This window comes from Hyperoodon ampullatus (assembly GCF_949752795.1).
Source record: "Hyperoodon ampullatus genome assembly, chromosome: 15".
Lineage (NCBI taxonomy): Eukaryota > Metazoa > Chordata > Mammalia > Artiodactyla > Ziphiidae > Hyperoodon > Hyperoodon ampullatus.
Genome location: NC_136928.1, coordinates 10,402,433 through 10,420,781, shown reverse-complemented (window position 1 = coordinate 10,420,781; position 18,349 = coordinate 10,402,433). Strand labels below are relative to the sequence as shown.

Genomic DNA, 18,349 nt, shown 5'->3' with positions numbered 1-18,349 from the left:
CAAAGAGGAAAAAAAAAAAAAATGAACTGGCTTTCAAGAGGCCTTGGGCTTGTGCCTTGGATGTGCTTGTGTGTGCATACACCTTCATGGGAATCTGGGGGCCAGGCGGCCGTGTGCAGGCAGGAGAGCTGTCTATGCCCCCAGGTCTCATGTTTCAAAGGCTCAGAGAACCTAATGGAACCTAATGGAATGTGTATTTTCTCATCTCTCTCCAGGTTTCCATTCTATTATGAACTAAAAATAGCATTTGTAGCCTGGCTGCTGTCTCCCTACACAAAAGGCTCCAGCCTCCTCTATAGGAAGTTTGTACATCCCACGCTGTCTTCAAAAGAAAAGGTAATTTATGTTGCTCTGCCTTGCACTCCTTCCAGCGAGTGAAAAAAATTTTTTAAGTGATTAAAAAAAAAAAGGCAGGTTGTTTTATTGCAGGAGACTCTTAATTGACTCTTATTTCCCCCCTCCAACATTTGTTCCTTCTAATCTTTCTTTTTTAAGTCTATTTTTATGACCTGTTTAGAAATAATGGTGAAATTCTCAAAAGGATATTATTCATCATTATTTATTGTAAAACATTTCCATACATTGAAACAAAAAACAGAAAAGATTCACTCATAATTCAACTCCCCAAACCGAATTTCCTTCCTTTTATCAGGCTCAGCCCCTATCCTTTTGCAGATAGGATTTTTACATAGACTATTAAAATACTTTAAAAATTTAACATAAACAGGAAAGTTGAAACCTAGAGAGATTAAATGATTTGAACTTGTACCCAGATAGCTACTAACAGAGACTGGAATATAATAAATTTCTAGTACGTTTGCTTTATTATTCAATGATAAAATGTATGCTACCAATGAAATACCTGCTACTTTAGTAATTATCAGTCAATAAGTATTGAGAATAGTCATAATAATTTGTTTCATGCTATTTATCTTTTGTGTTTGTTTCGCTTCAAAGTACTTCACATACATCCGTGAAATGAAAATGTAGGTTTGTCTATTGTCAGAGATGGAAAAAATAAGATAGGGAGAAATTGCAGGAAGGGGTCAACAATAACTAAGGATTCACGGAGGAATTACAACTTGCACCTCTTGAAAAGAAATTTAAGCTACTTATAAGATAATGTCACTGTCTATAAAATTATTTTTTGTTTAACATCTCCGCTGAACCTAATTTGCCAGATTTGCTTTCAATGGATCTTTCCATTGTTTTCTTAAGATTTCATACAGTAATAGATGCCGAGACCACTAAAATAAACATGACCTCTGTCTTATTAATTTGTTTCGTAGCTCCTTTTTTAAGTTCAATCCAGTCTGTGAAACGTTTCTTTAAAATAAAATTTTAAGCGTACATTAAAAAAAAAAAAACACTCCAAATCAAAAAGCAATAATAAAAAAGCTGAGCAGATGCAATATTTATCTTCTGAGATCTTAGACACCATGGCATATCATCCTTTTTCACTTGGTCTTCCTAATGACCCACGACAATCACCACATATAGTATATAGTTCCTTCTGTTGACTTCTTATCTTAGAGTAAATTCTCAGGAGTGGAATTACTGGGTCCAACATTGTATAATTCATTAATGCTATTATATGACTTTCTAAACTGATTGTGGGGTCGGGTTCTATCTACAGTGTGAATCAGGAGCACTGTTGGTGGCTTGATATATTCATTTCTCTTGCTTCTGAAAGTTGGATACTATGGACTTCCAGGGGAAGCCTTTCAGTATATCAGTTGGATAAGCAGGCTACTGTAGACATTTCTGAGAATCCGTTTAGGAGCTAGGACACACTTCCCGTCTCAGAGGGTGGATTTTGAGGAAGGGTAATCCCTGTCTTGACCTGGTTATCAAATCTCTATTCTTCCTGCTTCCCTTTCTCCAAACACTGGACTTACCCTGAAGCTGCCAGTGTAATTTCCATTGAAATGAAGGTGACTGACTCTTAAGAGCTGCCAAGAATCACTTCTGGAGTCAGCCAGGGGTCACAATGGAAACTTAGTGTTGTGACTTCCTGAAGAAGCTTAAGCAAGGACAAGGCAGGGGGTTGACTGCCCACCTGCATACCTCAAAGCGAAGGAAGTGCACCGATGTGCTGAACCTCAAATGAAATGGAGGCCATGTTCATTGACTGAACTCTGCAGTGAGCTCCTGTGATTACAAAACAGCTGTTTTCTTAAAACAGCGACAACAACAACCCAAACCAAGCAAACAAAAAGAATGAGCCAACGTTGATTCAAATTTGAACTAAACCAATATCTTACTTAGTCTTGGTCCCTGAAGTAGATGTCAGTCCTCTTTCCCACCTCACCTTTACCTTGTGGTATGATGCTGGATGACTTCTAATTTCTGCCTTTATTTTGTTATCTGTAAAATGATCTTCTCTATCAACAAAAATAACACCTATTTCTTTCTATGTCCTAATCCCTCCCATCGATATATACATGGGGAGGGATTTGGATATTGTATGAAATAGCTATGGAATAACAGAATTTCAGAGCTGCCGGGGCCTGACCTCCTTGAGATAAGGAAGATGACAATGGTTCTTGGTTATTGAAACCAGCCACTGTGTCAGGTGCTTTCCTGGAATGATCGCATGTATTCCTCACCTTGCTCTACAAGTTAGGTGCTACCAGGGTCCTCATGTTTCAGAAGACAGAACCGTGAATAGAGGGTAAGTCCTTGCCCAGGTCTGACAGCCAGTTAGTGGCAATGCCAGAGAGAATCAGTGATTGGGCAAGCCCCCAAGCTCAGCGCTCAGGAGAAGGGAGAAAGAGATTTATTTGAGCTTTCCAACTCAGTGTGCCTCTGTTTTCCTTTGACAGGAAATCGATGATTGCCTGGTCCAAGCAAAAGACCGAAGTTATGATGCCCTTGTGCACTTTGGGAAGCGAGGCTTGAACGTGGCGGCCACGGCGGCAGTGATGGCTGCTTCCAAGGTACCATGCTGGGACCTGACCACCATGGCTGTAACTTGCCCAGAGACAGGCTAAGGACCAATCAGGTTCCTCATCCTTTTTGGGGTCCCATTGAAAATCTGAGGGGAAAAAGGGTGAATCTTGCCCCCAGAAAACTGCACACCCCCACACACAAATGATTTATGCAATGTTGAGAGGCTCCCAGAGCCCCTGAAGCTCATCTGTGGGTCTCCTGTTAAGAACCTCTAAAGTACTTGGAGTGTAATCCTTGGACGCAGAGAAGAGAGAAGGGGAGGAGAGGGAGCTCTTCTCTGCAATTTCCCAGGGTGCACTGGGAGAGTCACCTAAATAGACAGGTGCAGAGACTTATTACCTGAGTGAGTGGGTGCACTCCATGCTCACGTGGCCCCACAGATCCAGGGGAAGAAACCCAGGGTCCTACAATAAGTTGAGTGGTTCAAACGTGGAGGACAATGATATGTGTAGCAGCAGTAACTAGAGGTAGAGGAGGTTTGAAATAAATACTGGTCTTGTGGGATATTGTGATATAAGCAATTATTTCCTTCTTTTTTCCACCCAGCCCTGTTCAAAGGCCCTCCGTGTTCCTTCCCAGCTTCCTCTCCCATCACATTCTCCTTGTCGTTTTGTCAGTTTCTCATTATGTGCTCAGCCCTGAAAAATTAAATTGGTAGATGTTTACTCTCAGAGTAAATTCAGCAGATTGCCCTAGTGTTTCCTGGTGACAACACCTTCCTCCAAATCTACAGGTAGAGTAGGAGTCTACAGTTGGCTGAGGGTGGAGGAAAGGCAGTTATGCTTATGTCTGGAGAGATACAATGGTTGGGAGGTGAGCTGTATTAGCAAAAGGAAGCTATGAGTCCTGGGTGGCGATGTGAGGGTTTGGGGGAAAGAGAGGCTAGAGCTGTGAAAGGGTTTGGAAGAGGATGATTAATACAGATCTTCGTGCTCCATGGGCTCCCGGTGGATGGTGGGATGGAGGGTGTTGATAGCCAGTTGGGTCAGGGGACTGAGCTGGGTTTTCTGGGCCCTGAACCAGAGAGAGGAACTTTAGGAGCATTTCTGGGAGAAAAACTTAGCACACGGGGCTGGGAGTTTGAAAAGCACCTTCCACATAGAGTCAAGGAGTTCTGCAGACAAAGGCTGGCGGGGAGACAGGAGAACCAAAGGGGAGTGATTCCTATTTCAGAGAAGGACCAGGTGCTTCTGTAACACAGAACCATAGTGAAGTGTTCCGCTGGTACCTGGAGGGTCCCTGTCCACCTTAGGTACAATAGTAGCTGGCAAAGTGATGAATCCCATTGAGTATCATTGGAGGGGAAATTCTGCTTTGGTATCTGGAGGAGATGTATCAGGATTTACAAAGAGCAGTGAATTCTAAGATCCTTCTGTTTGAGATGCAATCGTTTTAGGCTTTTGTGTTTAAGCTGAAAGAAGAGAACTCAGAATTGCTAAATTCTGAATTCATCAGGCTAACTTTGCCACATAAAGCTACGGAAGCCTCCCAGGCCTTCTCTCCACCCCATCTTCTTTCCTTCTGCACCTGAAGGAATATAGGTTACTGCTCTTTTCTCAGCTCAGTTGCAGAGCATAAATGTGGTATATTTATCAGGGTGGCTCAGTACGGGTCACCAGGCCACTCAGCCGTGTGTGTGAATTATATTCTTATGGTAATTCTGTAGGGCCATCCTTTTCAGGTCTGCCTCAAGCTGGGGCCTCCTGAGTCTTGATACCGTCTTGGCCAGTCACCACCAGTCCCTCTGACCACCGGGGAAGCCCGTGAGCCTAGGCCTCCAGCCGGGCACCTTACAACTAACCTGAAGGAAGCTCTAGATAGTCTGAAACTTGCCTCAGAAAATAACTGCTCATTAGTTCTTTCTAGTTGGGCTGAAGTAGTGAGGGACGCCTGCTTCCTGCTGAATTTGGTTTCAGACAAGAAAATTTTCTGCCTTGTGGGGGCTTTCCTTTTCCTCTCTAAATATCTTGAGAGAGAAAACACTATTCTTCCCCCAAAATAATGCCCTCTATTTTTGAAACAAATGTGTACTTTAAAAAAGAAAAGAAAAAGAAGAAGTAAAGTTCAACCTGGCTGAGGGATAGATCAGTGGTTTCCATAGTAACAGTGGACCACTCCAGGCCACGGCCAAAGGATGATAAGTCACCACTGGGTTCAAATCTGGCTTTAGTAACCAAACCACCTGGGAGGCTTTGTTTTTCATTTTTAAACAGATTCTCAGATGTGCTGAATCAGAATCTCAGGCAGTGAGCCCTTGAATCTCTATTTTTAGCAAGTTCCCCAGATGATTTTTAAACAACCAACTCGGACTTCCCTGGTGGTTCAGTGGTTAAGAATCTGCCTGCCAATGCAGGGGACACGGGTTCCAGCCAGCTCGATGAGAAGCCTTTGCAGTGCAACGAAGAGAAGTCCCCGTTCACCGCAACTAGAGAAAGCCTGCGTGCAGCAACAAAGACCCAACGCAGCCAAAAATAAATAAACAAAATAAATAAATATATTTAAAAAAATAAATAAATAAAATAAACAGCCAACTCTTTACAGGTCACTGCCTGAGGGCCCATCCAGAACCATACACCAGAGGTGATTAGGGTTAAAACAGTTAACTTCTTTAACATTCCTGGGATGCAGATTTAGCTCCTTAGAAGCATTAACCTTGAGAATGAGAAAGCTGAGTCCAGAACGACCTTGTCGATTACCCCAGGGGAACAATCAAAGCAATTTTGTGAAAAAAAGACACTGCCCAGTCACAGTGGCTAGGGTGACCATATAATGTTCAAACAGGACACATCTGAGAGTGAAAGGGTGCTGTAATTATTATGCTGGGACAACAGGAAGAAACTAGGTCTGTTCCAAGAAAACCGGGGTTTATGGTCGCCCTACTCATGGCTCCATTTTACATCTCTTGGACCCTGCCTGTCTCCTCCCAGAAAACACCCTCAAGCTACAAATCAGTTCTCACTGTAAATATCCACTGCATTTAGCCAAACAGTTGCAGGGGAGAGGGTGAGGTGACTGAGAGCCTCTCTCTGAGTTCAGACAGATTGAAGGGAGGCTGGGACCAGGTAACTGGATGAGGGGGTCACCCCTTCCTCATCTGCTTTATTTTCCATCCTTTGATGGCTCCCCAGGAGGAAACTGCAGAACTTAACCAGAAGAATGAAAGATCTTCTGCCTACACTTTTAGTTAATCCTTTTTTTCCTTATAACTTTGAACCCTGAGCCCTTTCTCTAAAAAAATGAATGTTTGCAGGGTTTTTGGATCATCATGAAGTGTGAAGAAGCTTTGTAAACCATATCATTGTACAAATATAAGTTGTTATTAATGTTAATATTTTATCTTAGAATAGAAAAGCTAAAACAAAAAAAATTACACATTGGAAATTTCTCCCCAGGCCTATTAACCCCCAGCCCACCCCCCAGTTTTCCCCAAGGTCTAATCCTTGTCCTCAGGAAGTAGTGATGCATTTTTTCTTTCAGCAAAAGCTGCTTTGTCTCCTTCCTAGGGGACACACATCGCTAATACCTTCTTTCTAAGTGTCCCTAGTCTCTTGGCTGGCTCTGAGCTTAGATATTAGCCAGTAATTCCACCCAGAGGAAAAATTGAGCCCCATGTCTTTTTAAGACTAGAATTGGAAATCTCTCTCTTTTTAAAATGAATGCTCTAGAAACGCATTAGTTAAGCAAAACACATTCTCATGGGAAGAGAAACAATAGTGAGAAAAACCAATTGATCAAGAGTTTTAAAACTGTCAGGTAGGGCTTCCCTGGTGGCGCAGTGGTTGAGAGTCCGCCTGCCGATGCAGGGGACGCGGGTTCGTGCCCGGATCCGGGAAGATCCCACATGCTGCGGAGTGGCTGGGCCTGTGAGCCATGGCCGCTGAGCCTGCGCGTCCGGAGCCTGTGCTCTGCAACGGGAGAGGCCACAACAGTGAGAGGCCCGCGTACCGCAAAAAAAAAAAAAAAAAAAAAAAAAAAACTTACTTAAAAGTTACTTAAAACTGTCAGGTAGTTTTAAAACTGACTTCCCTGGTGGTCAAGTGGTTAAGACTACACCTTCCAATGCAGGGGGTGTGGGTTCGATCCCTGGTCGGGGAACTAAGATCCCACATGCCTCATGGCCAAAGAAATAAAAACATTAAAAAAAAAGCAATATTGTAATAAATTCAATAAGGACTTGAAAAATGGTCCACATAAAAAGAATCTTCAAAAAACCCCCAAAAAACTGTGAGGTATCCATGCCACCTTATTCCCCTTGACATTTGAACCATATCCTAGGTCTCTTCCACCCGCCCACTTCTCAGGCCTGGTAAACCAAGCTTGCTTTTTACCTGTCTCATAACTTGAAAAATAATGCGCTTTTACTTTCCCTGGAGATTCTATCCCTAGAACAGTTCCAGTGCTGCCAATGGTGTTATTAAAGTCACCTGTTTAAGACAGCTTGTCTAAGTAAAGCTGGCATTCTGTGAATTAGGGATGCTTCTTCCCCAGATTGTGTGTGGGGTTTTTCCCCCCTAGAATCTAGTATTTCCTGTTAGATTGTGAGCTTCTGGCCATGGTGACTATGGATTCTCTTCCTTTGTTTCTTGCTTAGAAAAAACCCCAAACCAAAAACCAAACTTTGCTAACTTGTCTGGTGTTTTGCACTTATTAAACCTTGTTGATTGATCTGAAGAGTAAACTTTTTTTTTTTTTTTTTTTTTTTGGTGGTACGCGGGCCTCTCACTGCTGTGGTCTCTCCTGTTGCGGAGCACAGGCTCTGGACGCGCAGGCTCCGGACGCGCAGGCTCAGCGGCCATGGCTCACGGGCCCAGCCGCTCCGTGGCATGTGGGATCTTCCCAGAACAGGGCACGAACCCATGTCCCCTGCATCGGCAGGCAGACTCTCAACCACTGCGCCACCAGGGGAGCCCTGAAGAATAAACTTTTTGATGCCTCCAATCCTGCTCTGCCCAAAATGGTAGCCACTTGCCACGTGTGGCTATTTAAATTTAAATTCATTGAAAGTAAGTAAATTTTAATATTCAATTCCTCAGTCTTTACTCACCCCCTTTCAAGTCCTCAGCAGCCAGTGTGGCTGGTGGCTGGCACAGGGATAGAACGTTCCCACCATCGCAGAAAGTTCTCTTGGGCAGCACTGTCCCAAGCCTCTTGGGTTCTCCTTTGCCTTCTTTCCATCTTCTTGCCTGCAGAGCTCTGCTTTGACAAGGGCCCCTCCCTTACCCACTTAGCCCTTTGGGGCCTCTGTATATGATGTTCACGAGGAAAACGGGGAGATGGAGGCTCAGCCCACAGCGTTGCCCTTGGTGGATCTTTCGTTTCTTCATCTTCTCCCCTGGTCCGGCTCTGCTTTCACAGCGTGACCTCCACTTTGCTGACTTGCCAGCCAAAGCTCAGGTACTTTGCCTGCAGTTATGGTCAGTGGCCACCAGGGTATAGCCAAGCCTTGGTTATAGCCCTAGCATCTGAACATCTAGGCACAATCACAGAGAGATAAATTATAGTGTTTTCCCACTCATTAAAAAAAAAAAAAATTCCCACTCAATTTTGCTTTAAAAACAAACTCTTTAAACAGTTCAGCATAAATAGTTTTTAAAAAATGTCCTCTCCCTCTGATCCTTATTGTTTATCCATCACTGCTTTATCTAAACCTCTTGCTTGAAAAAAAATCCTGTTTTCAAACGACATGGAACTTTATTCTTGGAACCAGAAGCTCATTCTGGAAAGTTCATAAGCCTAGTGATTTGGGGCTTCTGACCAGACTGGAGTTGTTTGCCTTTGCCTTTGTTTTTTTTTACTTGCCCAAAAAACCCCCACAATAGACAAAAGCAAAAACTACCTGTTTACAATTAATCAGAGGGCAGGGTGTTAATTTTCTTTTTATAAAACCTCCCTGGGCTTCCCTGGTGGAACAGTGGTTGAGAGTCCGCCTGTCGATGCAGGGGACACGGGTTCGTGCCCCGGTCCAGGAAGATCCCACATGCCGCTGAGCGGCTGGGCTTGTGGGCCATGGCCACTGAGCCTGTGCTTCAGGAGCCTGTGCTCCGCCAAGAAAAAAAAAGAGTAGCCCCCGCTCGCCGCAACTACAGAAAGCCCATGTGCAGCAACGAAGACCCAACACAGCCAAAAATAAATAAATAATAAAACCTCCCTGTATCCACTCATGCTTTGAATGTATTTCCAAGGAAGAAGAGAAGACTGCTGTCCCTTTTGGATCCCTGTGTCTCCCTTGTCTGGCTTCGCACACTTGTGTCTGCTGAATCTAAGTGGCTGAGGACTCTAGGAAGTTTCGTGCTTGTCCCTTCACCCCTCAGAGGAACATTTCCCAGCCTCTGCGCTAGGACTGTGTGACCTAAAATTAATATTTAGAGTTCACCATGGCAACCATTTAAACACCAAGATTACATAAACTGTTATGGACAACTGCTGAAAAAATTTAAGTAGAGGGTAGGGAATACTTCCCTCCCAGGCAAATCAGCTTGCACTGGAGCTTATTTCCAAAACAACCTGAAGCAGCACCAAGCAAGCCTCGTCCACTGAGGTTCTACCACACTTGCCTCTGTTCCTCAACACCCTGTCTTCCTCCCGATGTTTCTACTTGGAATGTCACCTCCCCTTACTCCACTCCATAGATGGTGAGGTGGATTGAAACAAACAAGAGACTCAGTCTCACAAGTCAGCAGAAGGGCTGGCACTCAGGCGGAGTTGCTGGTCTATTACTTGCCAAATCTCTGTTCCAAGTTTGCCTGTGGAGATCATATGTAGCTGGATGCATCGAGGGTCCCAGTGGAAAGAGAGAAGCCCACCTGCCTGCCTGACCTCTGAGAAGAGCCTGGTTGAACCCAGGAGGTCGGAGAAAACACTTGGCTGTGGCGATGCACCTTCCTTCCTGGTCGCCTCCTCCTCCCTGACTCCTGTCTCCTGTCTCTCCCTCCCTCCTCCCGTCACTCCCTCAGTGTTGGGGGGAATTCTCCAGGGCCCCGCCTTGCTCTCCTCTCCATCCCAGAGCCACTCATCCTTTCCCTCACCTTCAGCTGTCACCACATGATGCTCCTGGTTCCTCTCCCAGGTCTCAAGTCCAGCATTTCTGGTTCTCTGAACATCTCCTCCCTGTCTCCTGGTACCTTCAGTCAGCATCTCTCTGACTCTAAATGTGTCCCTCCTCTTGTGTCCCAGATTTCTGATGATGAGAAAATCACCATCCTCTCTGGACCCCAAGCTCCAGATCTCAGTCATCTTTGAGTTCCTCCTTCCTCTGATTGACTCTTCAAGTCCTGCCCATTTGATACCCATTCCTTCCTTCCTTCCAGGCCCTCTTCCAGGCACCCTCCCTTCTAGCTTGGACTATTGCAGTAGCCACTCAAGGGGTCACTGCCACTCTCCCTTCCTGTTTGAGGCCTGTGCATTTGGCCCTGATCCCAGCCTTCCTGTCTAGTCTCTCCTGACCTTTCTGGTTCTTGTATACTGTACTTACAGCGCCACCTTCAGTGCTGTCCTAGAAATAGCAACTGCTGTTTCTAGAATTTTCTCTTTCCTGCCTCTACTGATGCTAGTTCATCTGCCCCTGTTCCCACCTGTTTGAAATCCTGTCCACCCTTCAAGGTCAAGAGCCACCTCCTTCACAGCAGCCTCCTTAGATTCCTGGTGGAACTGGTCTCTCACTTCATGGCACCCCAGTGGCCCTCTTGTAGTCATTTATATCCGTGTCTTATCTGCACCCCTACTAGGTGCACAGTACATGGTAAAGGAATGAAGGATGGCTGTTCATATTTTTAGCTGTCACAGCCGGGAGAGCAATGCTTAGCAACACGTGTGGGCTTTGGAAATATGCAGACCCAGGTTAAAAACATCCCAGCTCCAGGACTTCCCTGGCGCTCCAGTGGTTAAGATTCTGTGCTTCCAATGAAGTGGGTGCACGTTCGATCCCTGGTCGGGGAATTAAGATCCCACATGCCACGCGGCCTGGCCAAAAAAAAAAAAAAAAAACCCAGCTCCCCCACGTGCTGTTGCACCTCTATGAGCCTCAGCCTCTTCACCTGCAAAATGGGCATGATAATGGTTTTTGCCACAAACCAGTCATGAGTCGATGTCCGTAGAGACTTCCCAGGAGGCAGAGCTCATGCCGAGGCACCTGTCAGTCACTTCTCCTGTGTCCGTTTGCTCTGTAAGGTTGATCGTGACCTTCGCTCACTGTTGAACCAATAAGAGAAACAAGTCCGATGCTGGCCTTGGGAAGTTATTTACAGTCCAGACTTGCGGAGAGGAGGCTGTCTCCTGCTTGTGTGGATCTTTCCCGTCTTTTCTCTGTGGTGCGGTAGCTTGGGCACAGTTGGGGCGTTGCCTGTGCCCTCGTCCCTCCCTGTCCACCTTGCCTGTGCTGTGTGGCCCTGGGCAAGCCACTCTCCCACCCTGGGCTTCAGGTCCCTCATTGCTCTGGGCCCGACTTCCGCCTCCTTGTTCAGCCTTGAGGTGAGCAGTGTCTGAGTGGCAGCGTCTGTATAACACGTGAGCCCCTGCCCCAAACCCCACCGAGAGGGAGAGGAATGTCAACCTGTGGGTTGTTAGGACAGGAAGGAGCCTTAGGTGCCACTTACCTCACAGGGGAGGACACCAAGATCCCAGTGCTGAGCGGCTACCCAAGGTCATGCTGCTGTTAGATGCTGAGCTCACACTGAACTGACAATTCTTGACCACATTCTGCTTGGATCACACCCCCAACGCCCTGAGGCCCCATGGCTGAGAGCCTGAGAGATGCCTGTCAGCCCCTGAGAATTGAGTCCCAGCCCAGGGTACTTTTAAGGTTGTCTGCCTGCTCTTCTGACCATTTTATCTGGAGCACCTCTAGGAGTTAAGAAGGTACATTCATATGCAAAAGACAGCCAGCAGCTGCCCCCAAGGCAGGCTCCCACTTTGCCTTGAGGCAAGGCTGGGGCCACGCTTAAATGCAGGTGGTGGGTCGCAAGTTACCTTAAGAGACTAAAGATAGTTTCTTTAAAGCTTTATCACTGTGTCCTAATATAACATTGTAAATCAACTGTACTTCAGTAAAAAGAAAAAAAGAAATTAGGATATTGAAAAGCAAAACAAATAAACAAAGCATTATCACTGTGATAAAGTGGGAAGTTGTAAATGTAGCTCCACTTTTCACTGAGCAAATTTGTCTTGTGGTTGCCCCACCTTTGGGTCCCCTACCCCCCTCCGACTCCTTGAAGAGAGATCTGCCGCCACTTTAACCTCCCCTCGGGGCCTGGCCTCTCCAAGGAGGAAGCCTGGACCAAGCAGAGCTTCCAGCTGGGTCTCACTGGTGGCGTTCTACACATGAGGGCTGGACAGCTGCTGCGTGTGGAGCCCTTCCCGGTGACCCCCAAACCCCATCACCTGGGTGCTGGCCTGACTCAGATGACCAGGCCCTGCTGTGCTTTACAGGGACTCTGCTCATCTGTGTGCTGGCACTGTCCTGCACAGCCCTGTCTCAGTTCCCAGATCCAGGTCCTCATCTCCTCAGCAGCTGCTGTCAGCACCTCAGGTCCAGCCTGGCCTGAGGTGTTGGCCGGTGTTCCCAACGGGCCTTCCCTCACCAGTTATTGTTCATTTTTGCACTTCATCTCCCGTTAAGGGCACTTCCGGTCTTTATTGCAGACATCCATGTGCCCAGCTCCAACCTGAGGAAGGAAGGCAGAGCAGCTACCAGGGGCCGTTCTCCATGTGTGCCACACAGTGTGTCCAGAATGTTCTCATGACTCTAAAATCCCACTGGCTTCACTTTGCTCACTACCCAGAAACCTTCAGTGGAGCTCTCATCGAAGGCCAAGTTTAGGCAAAATACAGTTTTTCCAGACTGATCTCCCACTCGTCACCAGCACCCGAGCCTCTTCTGCTCAGACTGGTTCAATCTCAGTTTCCCAAATGCACCCGGGTTTTCCACTCACACCTTGGCTCCAACCACTCTCTGGCCACAGTGTCCTTCCCCTGTCTTTCTGATGGTGCAGCCCTTGCCTCTCTCAAGTCTGAGCCCTTGGACGAGGCCTCCCCGGGTATTCTAGCCAACAGTGCTCTCTCTCCGTCCCCTGAGCTCCTGTCGTATGTTTTGTCGTCTGTCATTTGCTGTCTTGTACGCGTTTGTGTCTCGCGATGTCTCAGCGAGACTGTGAGAACCTTGGGAGTAGGAACCGTGTCATGTTTCCTCTTCATGTTTGTTTCCCCTGCGGGGCTTCACTCAGCGCTTCAGGATCACTCCATCAGCCTTGGCTGCAAAGGAGGGAATGAAGAAGTCAGTGAGTGAATGAGTGACTTGTAGGAGGCCAGGGGAGCGTGGCGCCCGTCAACCCATTTTGTAGGTTTGGTGCCCATGGCTTTTTTTTTTCTTTTCCCCTTTATCAGGTGGCTCGACTCTTTCCTTTTGTCTCCTCTTTGGACCTCAGAGAAGGGCAGGTAACCCCGCTGAGAGATGTGACTAACTCCAGACTGATCCCTTCGGGGATGGAGGCCAGCAGCCACCTGTGTCCATCGGCCCATGGTCTGGATCGGAGCCAGGTGTCTCTCCTCCCGACAGCTGTGTGTGTACATGTGCTTTAATCCCAGAGCCGAGGCCCAGTCAGCCTCCTCCCAGAGCCTCTTATTGTGTTGATTTGGTAGCATCTAACATGCAATTAACTTATTTGGTTTTTTGGTTTGTTTGTTTCATGCCTGGAGAATGAATTGAATTTGACGATTGATGCTATGGTGGGAAGAATTCTTTCTCCCTCTTTTGTTTGTTAATCCAATTCTATGTCACAGACGAGGCCCTTGCCTTCATCCAGCATGTTGAGAAGGAGCCTGCTTGGCCTCGATGTGGAGCATGTATAGCGGTAGAGGTTCACTGTTTTAGCGAGGTGGGAACCCTGTGGGAATTTAGAAGGAAGTACTAACCCTTTTTTTTTTTTTTTCAAATACTTGAATCACCAGTGGGAAATGTGGTTATGCTGGTGGCTTTGTTATCAGTTGCCTGACTCACTAAAGCCTTTTGTTGTCTTTATTCTCATTGTTAGCAGTTGCAGGCAGTAGAAACCATGTGAGGTGAGGTGGGCTAAACTTTGTGCTCTGCTGGAGCCCCCTCCTGTCACTTGTGTCCCTGTCACTGGTGTCCCTTCCCCTGTGTGTCCCTCTGGAAAAGAAGACCTCGTCAAGGGCTTGCAACCAAACTTAGTAACTGTTGAATCGGGGTTCTGTGGGCCCTAATGGCAGGTATTCTTTTAGTGGTAAATTGTTTTACTTATAATATCAGCTTTTTAAAGGTCTGGGTTTTCCCAGGAACACACTCCCTCCTCTGACTAAGAAAAGCATCAAAATGTAGAAAATTTGCTGTGTGTTAGCTACATGGATTTCTTATTCCTTACAAATTGGGGGAAGGATGAGGAATTAAAGTTCTCAGATTCACAACATTGTAAATCAACTGTATTCCAATAAAAATTAATTGTAAAAATTAAAAAAAATATTTACAGTACATATACATATAAATATGTACATAAAAGTACATATAAGTCCCTAAGGTTTATATCTTGAATCCATCTATAAAATTAGAAAAATTTAGTAATTAAATATAAATGAAAAACTACATCAATAAAATTAAAATTGAAATACAAAAAAGATCTCAGATTAATAGAAAATTCAGTGACACAGTTTACTTTTTTTTTAAATTTACTTTTATTATTTATTTTTGGCTGCGTTGGGTCTTTGTTCCTGCACACAGGCTTTCTCTGGTTGCAGTGAGCGGGGGCTACTCTTCGTTGCGGTGCGCGGGCTTCTCGTTGTGGTGGCTTCTCTTGTTGCGGAGCACAGGCTCTAAGTGCATGGGCTTCAGTAGTTGCAGCACGTGGGCTCAGTAGTTGCGGCACACAGACGCTAGAGCGCAGGCTCAGTAGTTGTGGTGCATGGGCTTAGTTGCTCTGCGGCATGTGGGATCTTCCCGGACCAGGGCTCAAACCCGTGTCCCCTGCATTGGCAGGCGGATTCTTAACCACTGTGCCACCAGGGAAGTCCCCACAGTTTACTTCTTAAAGTCCAATTTTCTAAGAGTTTTAGCCAGGAAAAAGGAAAGATTAAAGTAATCAGGAATAGATTTCCCTCCCTTGCCCCCAAGATACTTCTGTGGGATTTCTGGGGCTCTAGGAGCCCAGCTGAGAGAGCCACTGGGCCATATGTTGTTGATGTGCCCAGAAAAAAGCAAGGTGAGTCTGTTAAAACAAACAGCATGTAAACAAGCAGCCACAACAAAACTGGGTAGACCATGCTTATAATACTGTGGGGAATAAAGAGGTCAAAGTTTGACAGTACAAGTAGGAGATTAGTTTTCATGGAAGGCTGTGGATGTGTTCCTTTCTGTTCCCATGAGGCTGGGCTCTAGAGTGCACATGGGCTCAGCTGCCCCGTGGCATGTGGGATCTTAGTTCCCCAACCAGGGATCAAATTCATATCCCCTGCATTGGAAGGTAGATTCTTAACCACTGGACCACCAGGGAAGTCCCATCTACTTCTACTTATTAAAAAGACTCTTTTGGAGTCTTTAGACATAGATTTTTCTGTGTGTCACTTTTGTATATGCAATAAAGTATATAGGCACAATAAATTGAAGTCTTTCTAACCTTCACTTTCAGAATCTGATTCTTCTGAATCACTTTTCAACTCCGTTCATCAGTATCCGTTTATGATGAGGCCACATCACTCTCTGTGCTTTCTAGAGCGTTGGTGATGCAGAGCTTTTGTCTGAGATTTTCATCCATGCTGCTGATACCCATTCTGCCAGTTCTGATGTTGCCACTTTCTTCATCTTACTAGAAGGTGTCAGTAGAATGTGTTTTAGGCAACCTAGACTCAGATTCCTTCTTCCAGCGGGTCTTTTTTTTTTTTTTTAATCTTTTGGCTGCACCGCACGGCGTGTGGGATCTTAGTTCCCTGACCAGGGATTGAACCCAAGCCCCCTGCATTGGAAGGGCGGAGTCTTAACCACTGTGCCACCAGGGAAGTCCCAATTGGGTCTTAAATGGTTTGTTAACAGTGAACAGTCAGGAGTTTCCATTGTCTGGTCATGCCTTTGGGAATAACAACCAAGTGCATTCATGTGCAGGCAGTGACAACAAGGACAAGGCAACAGCAATCGTAAGACCCTCCCCAGTTTTCAGAGGTGAAAAAATGTATGTCTTGTAATTGATGATAATTATTCACAAGAAGTTTAGGAGTCAATGGGCATTGTCAGTATTCCAGTGACTTAGTGATGCCAAGGCTCCGGGTGGATGTCTCTGTGAGTCTCCTTGTCACAAGGTGGCAGTTCCCACAGTCAAAGGCGGAAAGCAGGGAAGAGGGTCAGGCTTTTCTCCTTCTGCATGTGAGAGAGAGAAAATATCTTTCCCAGAAATCCCTTAGCAGATTTCCCATTACCTCCCATTGGCCAGAACTGCATCCCATGGCCATGCATAATAGCTAGGAGGGAGTTTGGGAAATCTGTTTTTTTTTCTCACCATTTCGAGAACGGAATTGGGAATGACTTTTGGATGGTCAACTAACAGTCTATCCCACTGTGGTCAAATACATTTGGGATATGCTGAGTCAAACAACCCAAAACACTATGGCTTCTCAAAGCTTTTAATATGTGGCTCATCGAATTATAGAATATGTTTTTAAGCTTTTCCAAATTTAGGGAGTCCAAATTTATTTTCCCAAAAATAAGGAACCCAGTTTTGCAGAATACCAGAGAACCACTCTTGGCTGTTCCCAGAATAAGAAAACGAAGGTTCTCAGAGCAGAGCTGAATTGGCCGGTGGAATAAGGTTTGTGGAAAGTGAATGGAGATGAGGTTTGCAGTAGAGACTGAGCAGGGCTGAGAGGGTTACAGATGAAAGGGCTGTACTGATTTGAACCATCTCAGATTGTTTTGATGGGTACCGGCTAATTTGTTTTCAAGAGCCTGTATCCATGCTGCCGTGGTTTCTTCTGAGACAGAACTCAGTCGATACTGAGATATTATCTCCTTTTCTTTCCTAACCTCTGCCACTTCCAGTCTTCATGATGCTAGTGATACTGGAGCAGGCCGGCTGGCTTCTAGGACTGGAACTGAGTGCTTTGCTGAAATGGTCATGGACATGTGTGATGCCTGCTGCCTCTTTTCCTCAGATACATTGCTGAGCCTTTGTAAGAGCTGGCAGACCCAGGGAAGGAGTTAGTCTGCCACCATTTACTTGGACTTAGAATCATGAAGACCCTCCTAGTGGTGTTTTTTTTTTTTTTTTTGCGGTACGCAGGCCTCTCACTGTTGTGGCCTCTCCCGTTGCGGAGCACAGGCTCCGGACGCGCAGGCTCAGCGGCCATGGCTCACGGGCCCAGCCACGCCATGGCATGTGGGATCTTCCCGGACCGGGGCACGAACCCGTGTCCCCTGCATCGGTAGGCGGACTCTCAACCACTGCGCCACCAGGGAAGCCCCCCCTCCTAGTTTTTTTGCCCAGAAGTGATCCTTTTTTTTTTTTTTTTGGCTTCCCCCCGCAGCATGTGGGATCTTAGTTCCCCGACCAGGGATTGAACCCGTGCCCCCTATTGTGGAAGCACAGAGTCTTAATCACTGGACCACTAGGGAAGTTCCTAGATGTCGTCTTGAATGTTTCTGAGTAGAATAATCATGGGTCATTGGCTGATGGATTTGGAAGGGATTATACGGGGGAGCTGGTCTCCCCCCTCGTTTTCTTGGCAAAGACCATCCAGCTGTTATGTCTAGAAGGTGAAGCCTCAAACCCCTTGCCCACCATTGTTCAGGAGCTGTATCTGAGGCAACCAGGGAGATTTCTGCCTTTCTCACATAATGCCCTCCAAACACCCCTTTGCCTGGATTTAGAATTCTAGTTGTATATATATATATATATTTCTTTTTATTTTATTTTACCTATTTATTTTTAAATTTATTTTTATTTTTGGCTGTGTTGGGTCTTCGTTGTTGCACGTGGGCTTTCTCTAGTTGCAGTGAGCAGGGGCTACTCTTCGTTGCAGCGCGCGGGCTTCTCATTGCGGCAGCTCCCCTTGTTGCTGAGCATGGGCTCTAGGCGCACGGACTTCAGTTGTTGCAGCACGCAGGCTCAGTAGTTGCGGCATGTGGGCTCTAGGGCGCACAGGCTTCAGTAGTTGTGGGGTGTGGGCTCAGTAGTTGTGGCACACAGGCTTAGTTGCTACGCGACATGTGGGATCTTCCCGGACCAGGGATCGAACCCGTGTCCCCTGCATTGGCAGGTGGATTCTTAACCACTGTGCCACCAGGGAAGTCCTGTATATATATTTGATTATTTAAATAGTTTTCTTTCTGCTGTTGTTAGTTCCCTGGAGACATGGTTTTTTAAATATCTTTGGTAGGTTGAGAACTTATCATTTTCATATTTTAATG

General features: G+C 46.0%; 1 protein-coding gene across 4 annotated transcripts in view; it reads left to right on the top strand.

The window, feature by feature from the left end:
* Window positions 1–18,349, top strand: part of REEP1 (receptor accessory protein 1) — a gene marked incomplete at both ends in the record, with an annotated part of 109,445 nt that overhangs the window by 76,115 nt on the left and 14,981 nt on the right. For 3 of the 4 annotated variants that reach the window (XM_079721103.1, XM_079721102.1, XM_079721101.1), the window contains 2 exons: window positions 216–336; window positions 2,826–2,939. The exons of the other annotated variant lie outside the window; for it this stretch is intronic. In XM_079721103.1, coding sequence (XP_079577229.1) covers window positions 216–336; window positions 2,826–2,939 — 235 coding nt within the window. The remainder of the gene's footprint in view (window positions 1–215; window positions 337–2,825; window positions 2,940–18,349) is intronic. 4 annotated transcript variants of the gene reach the window in all.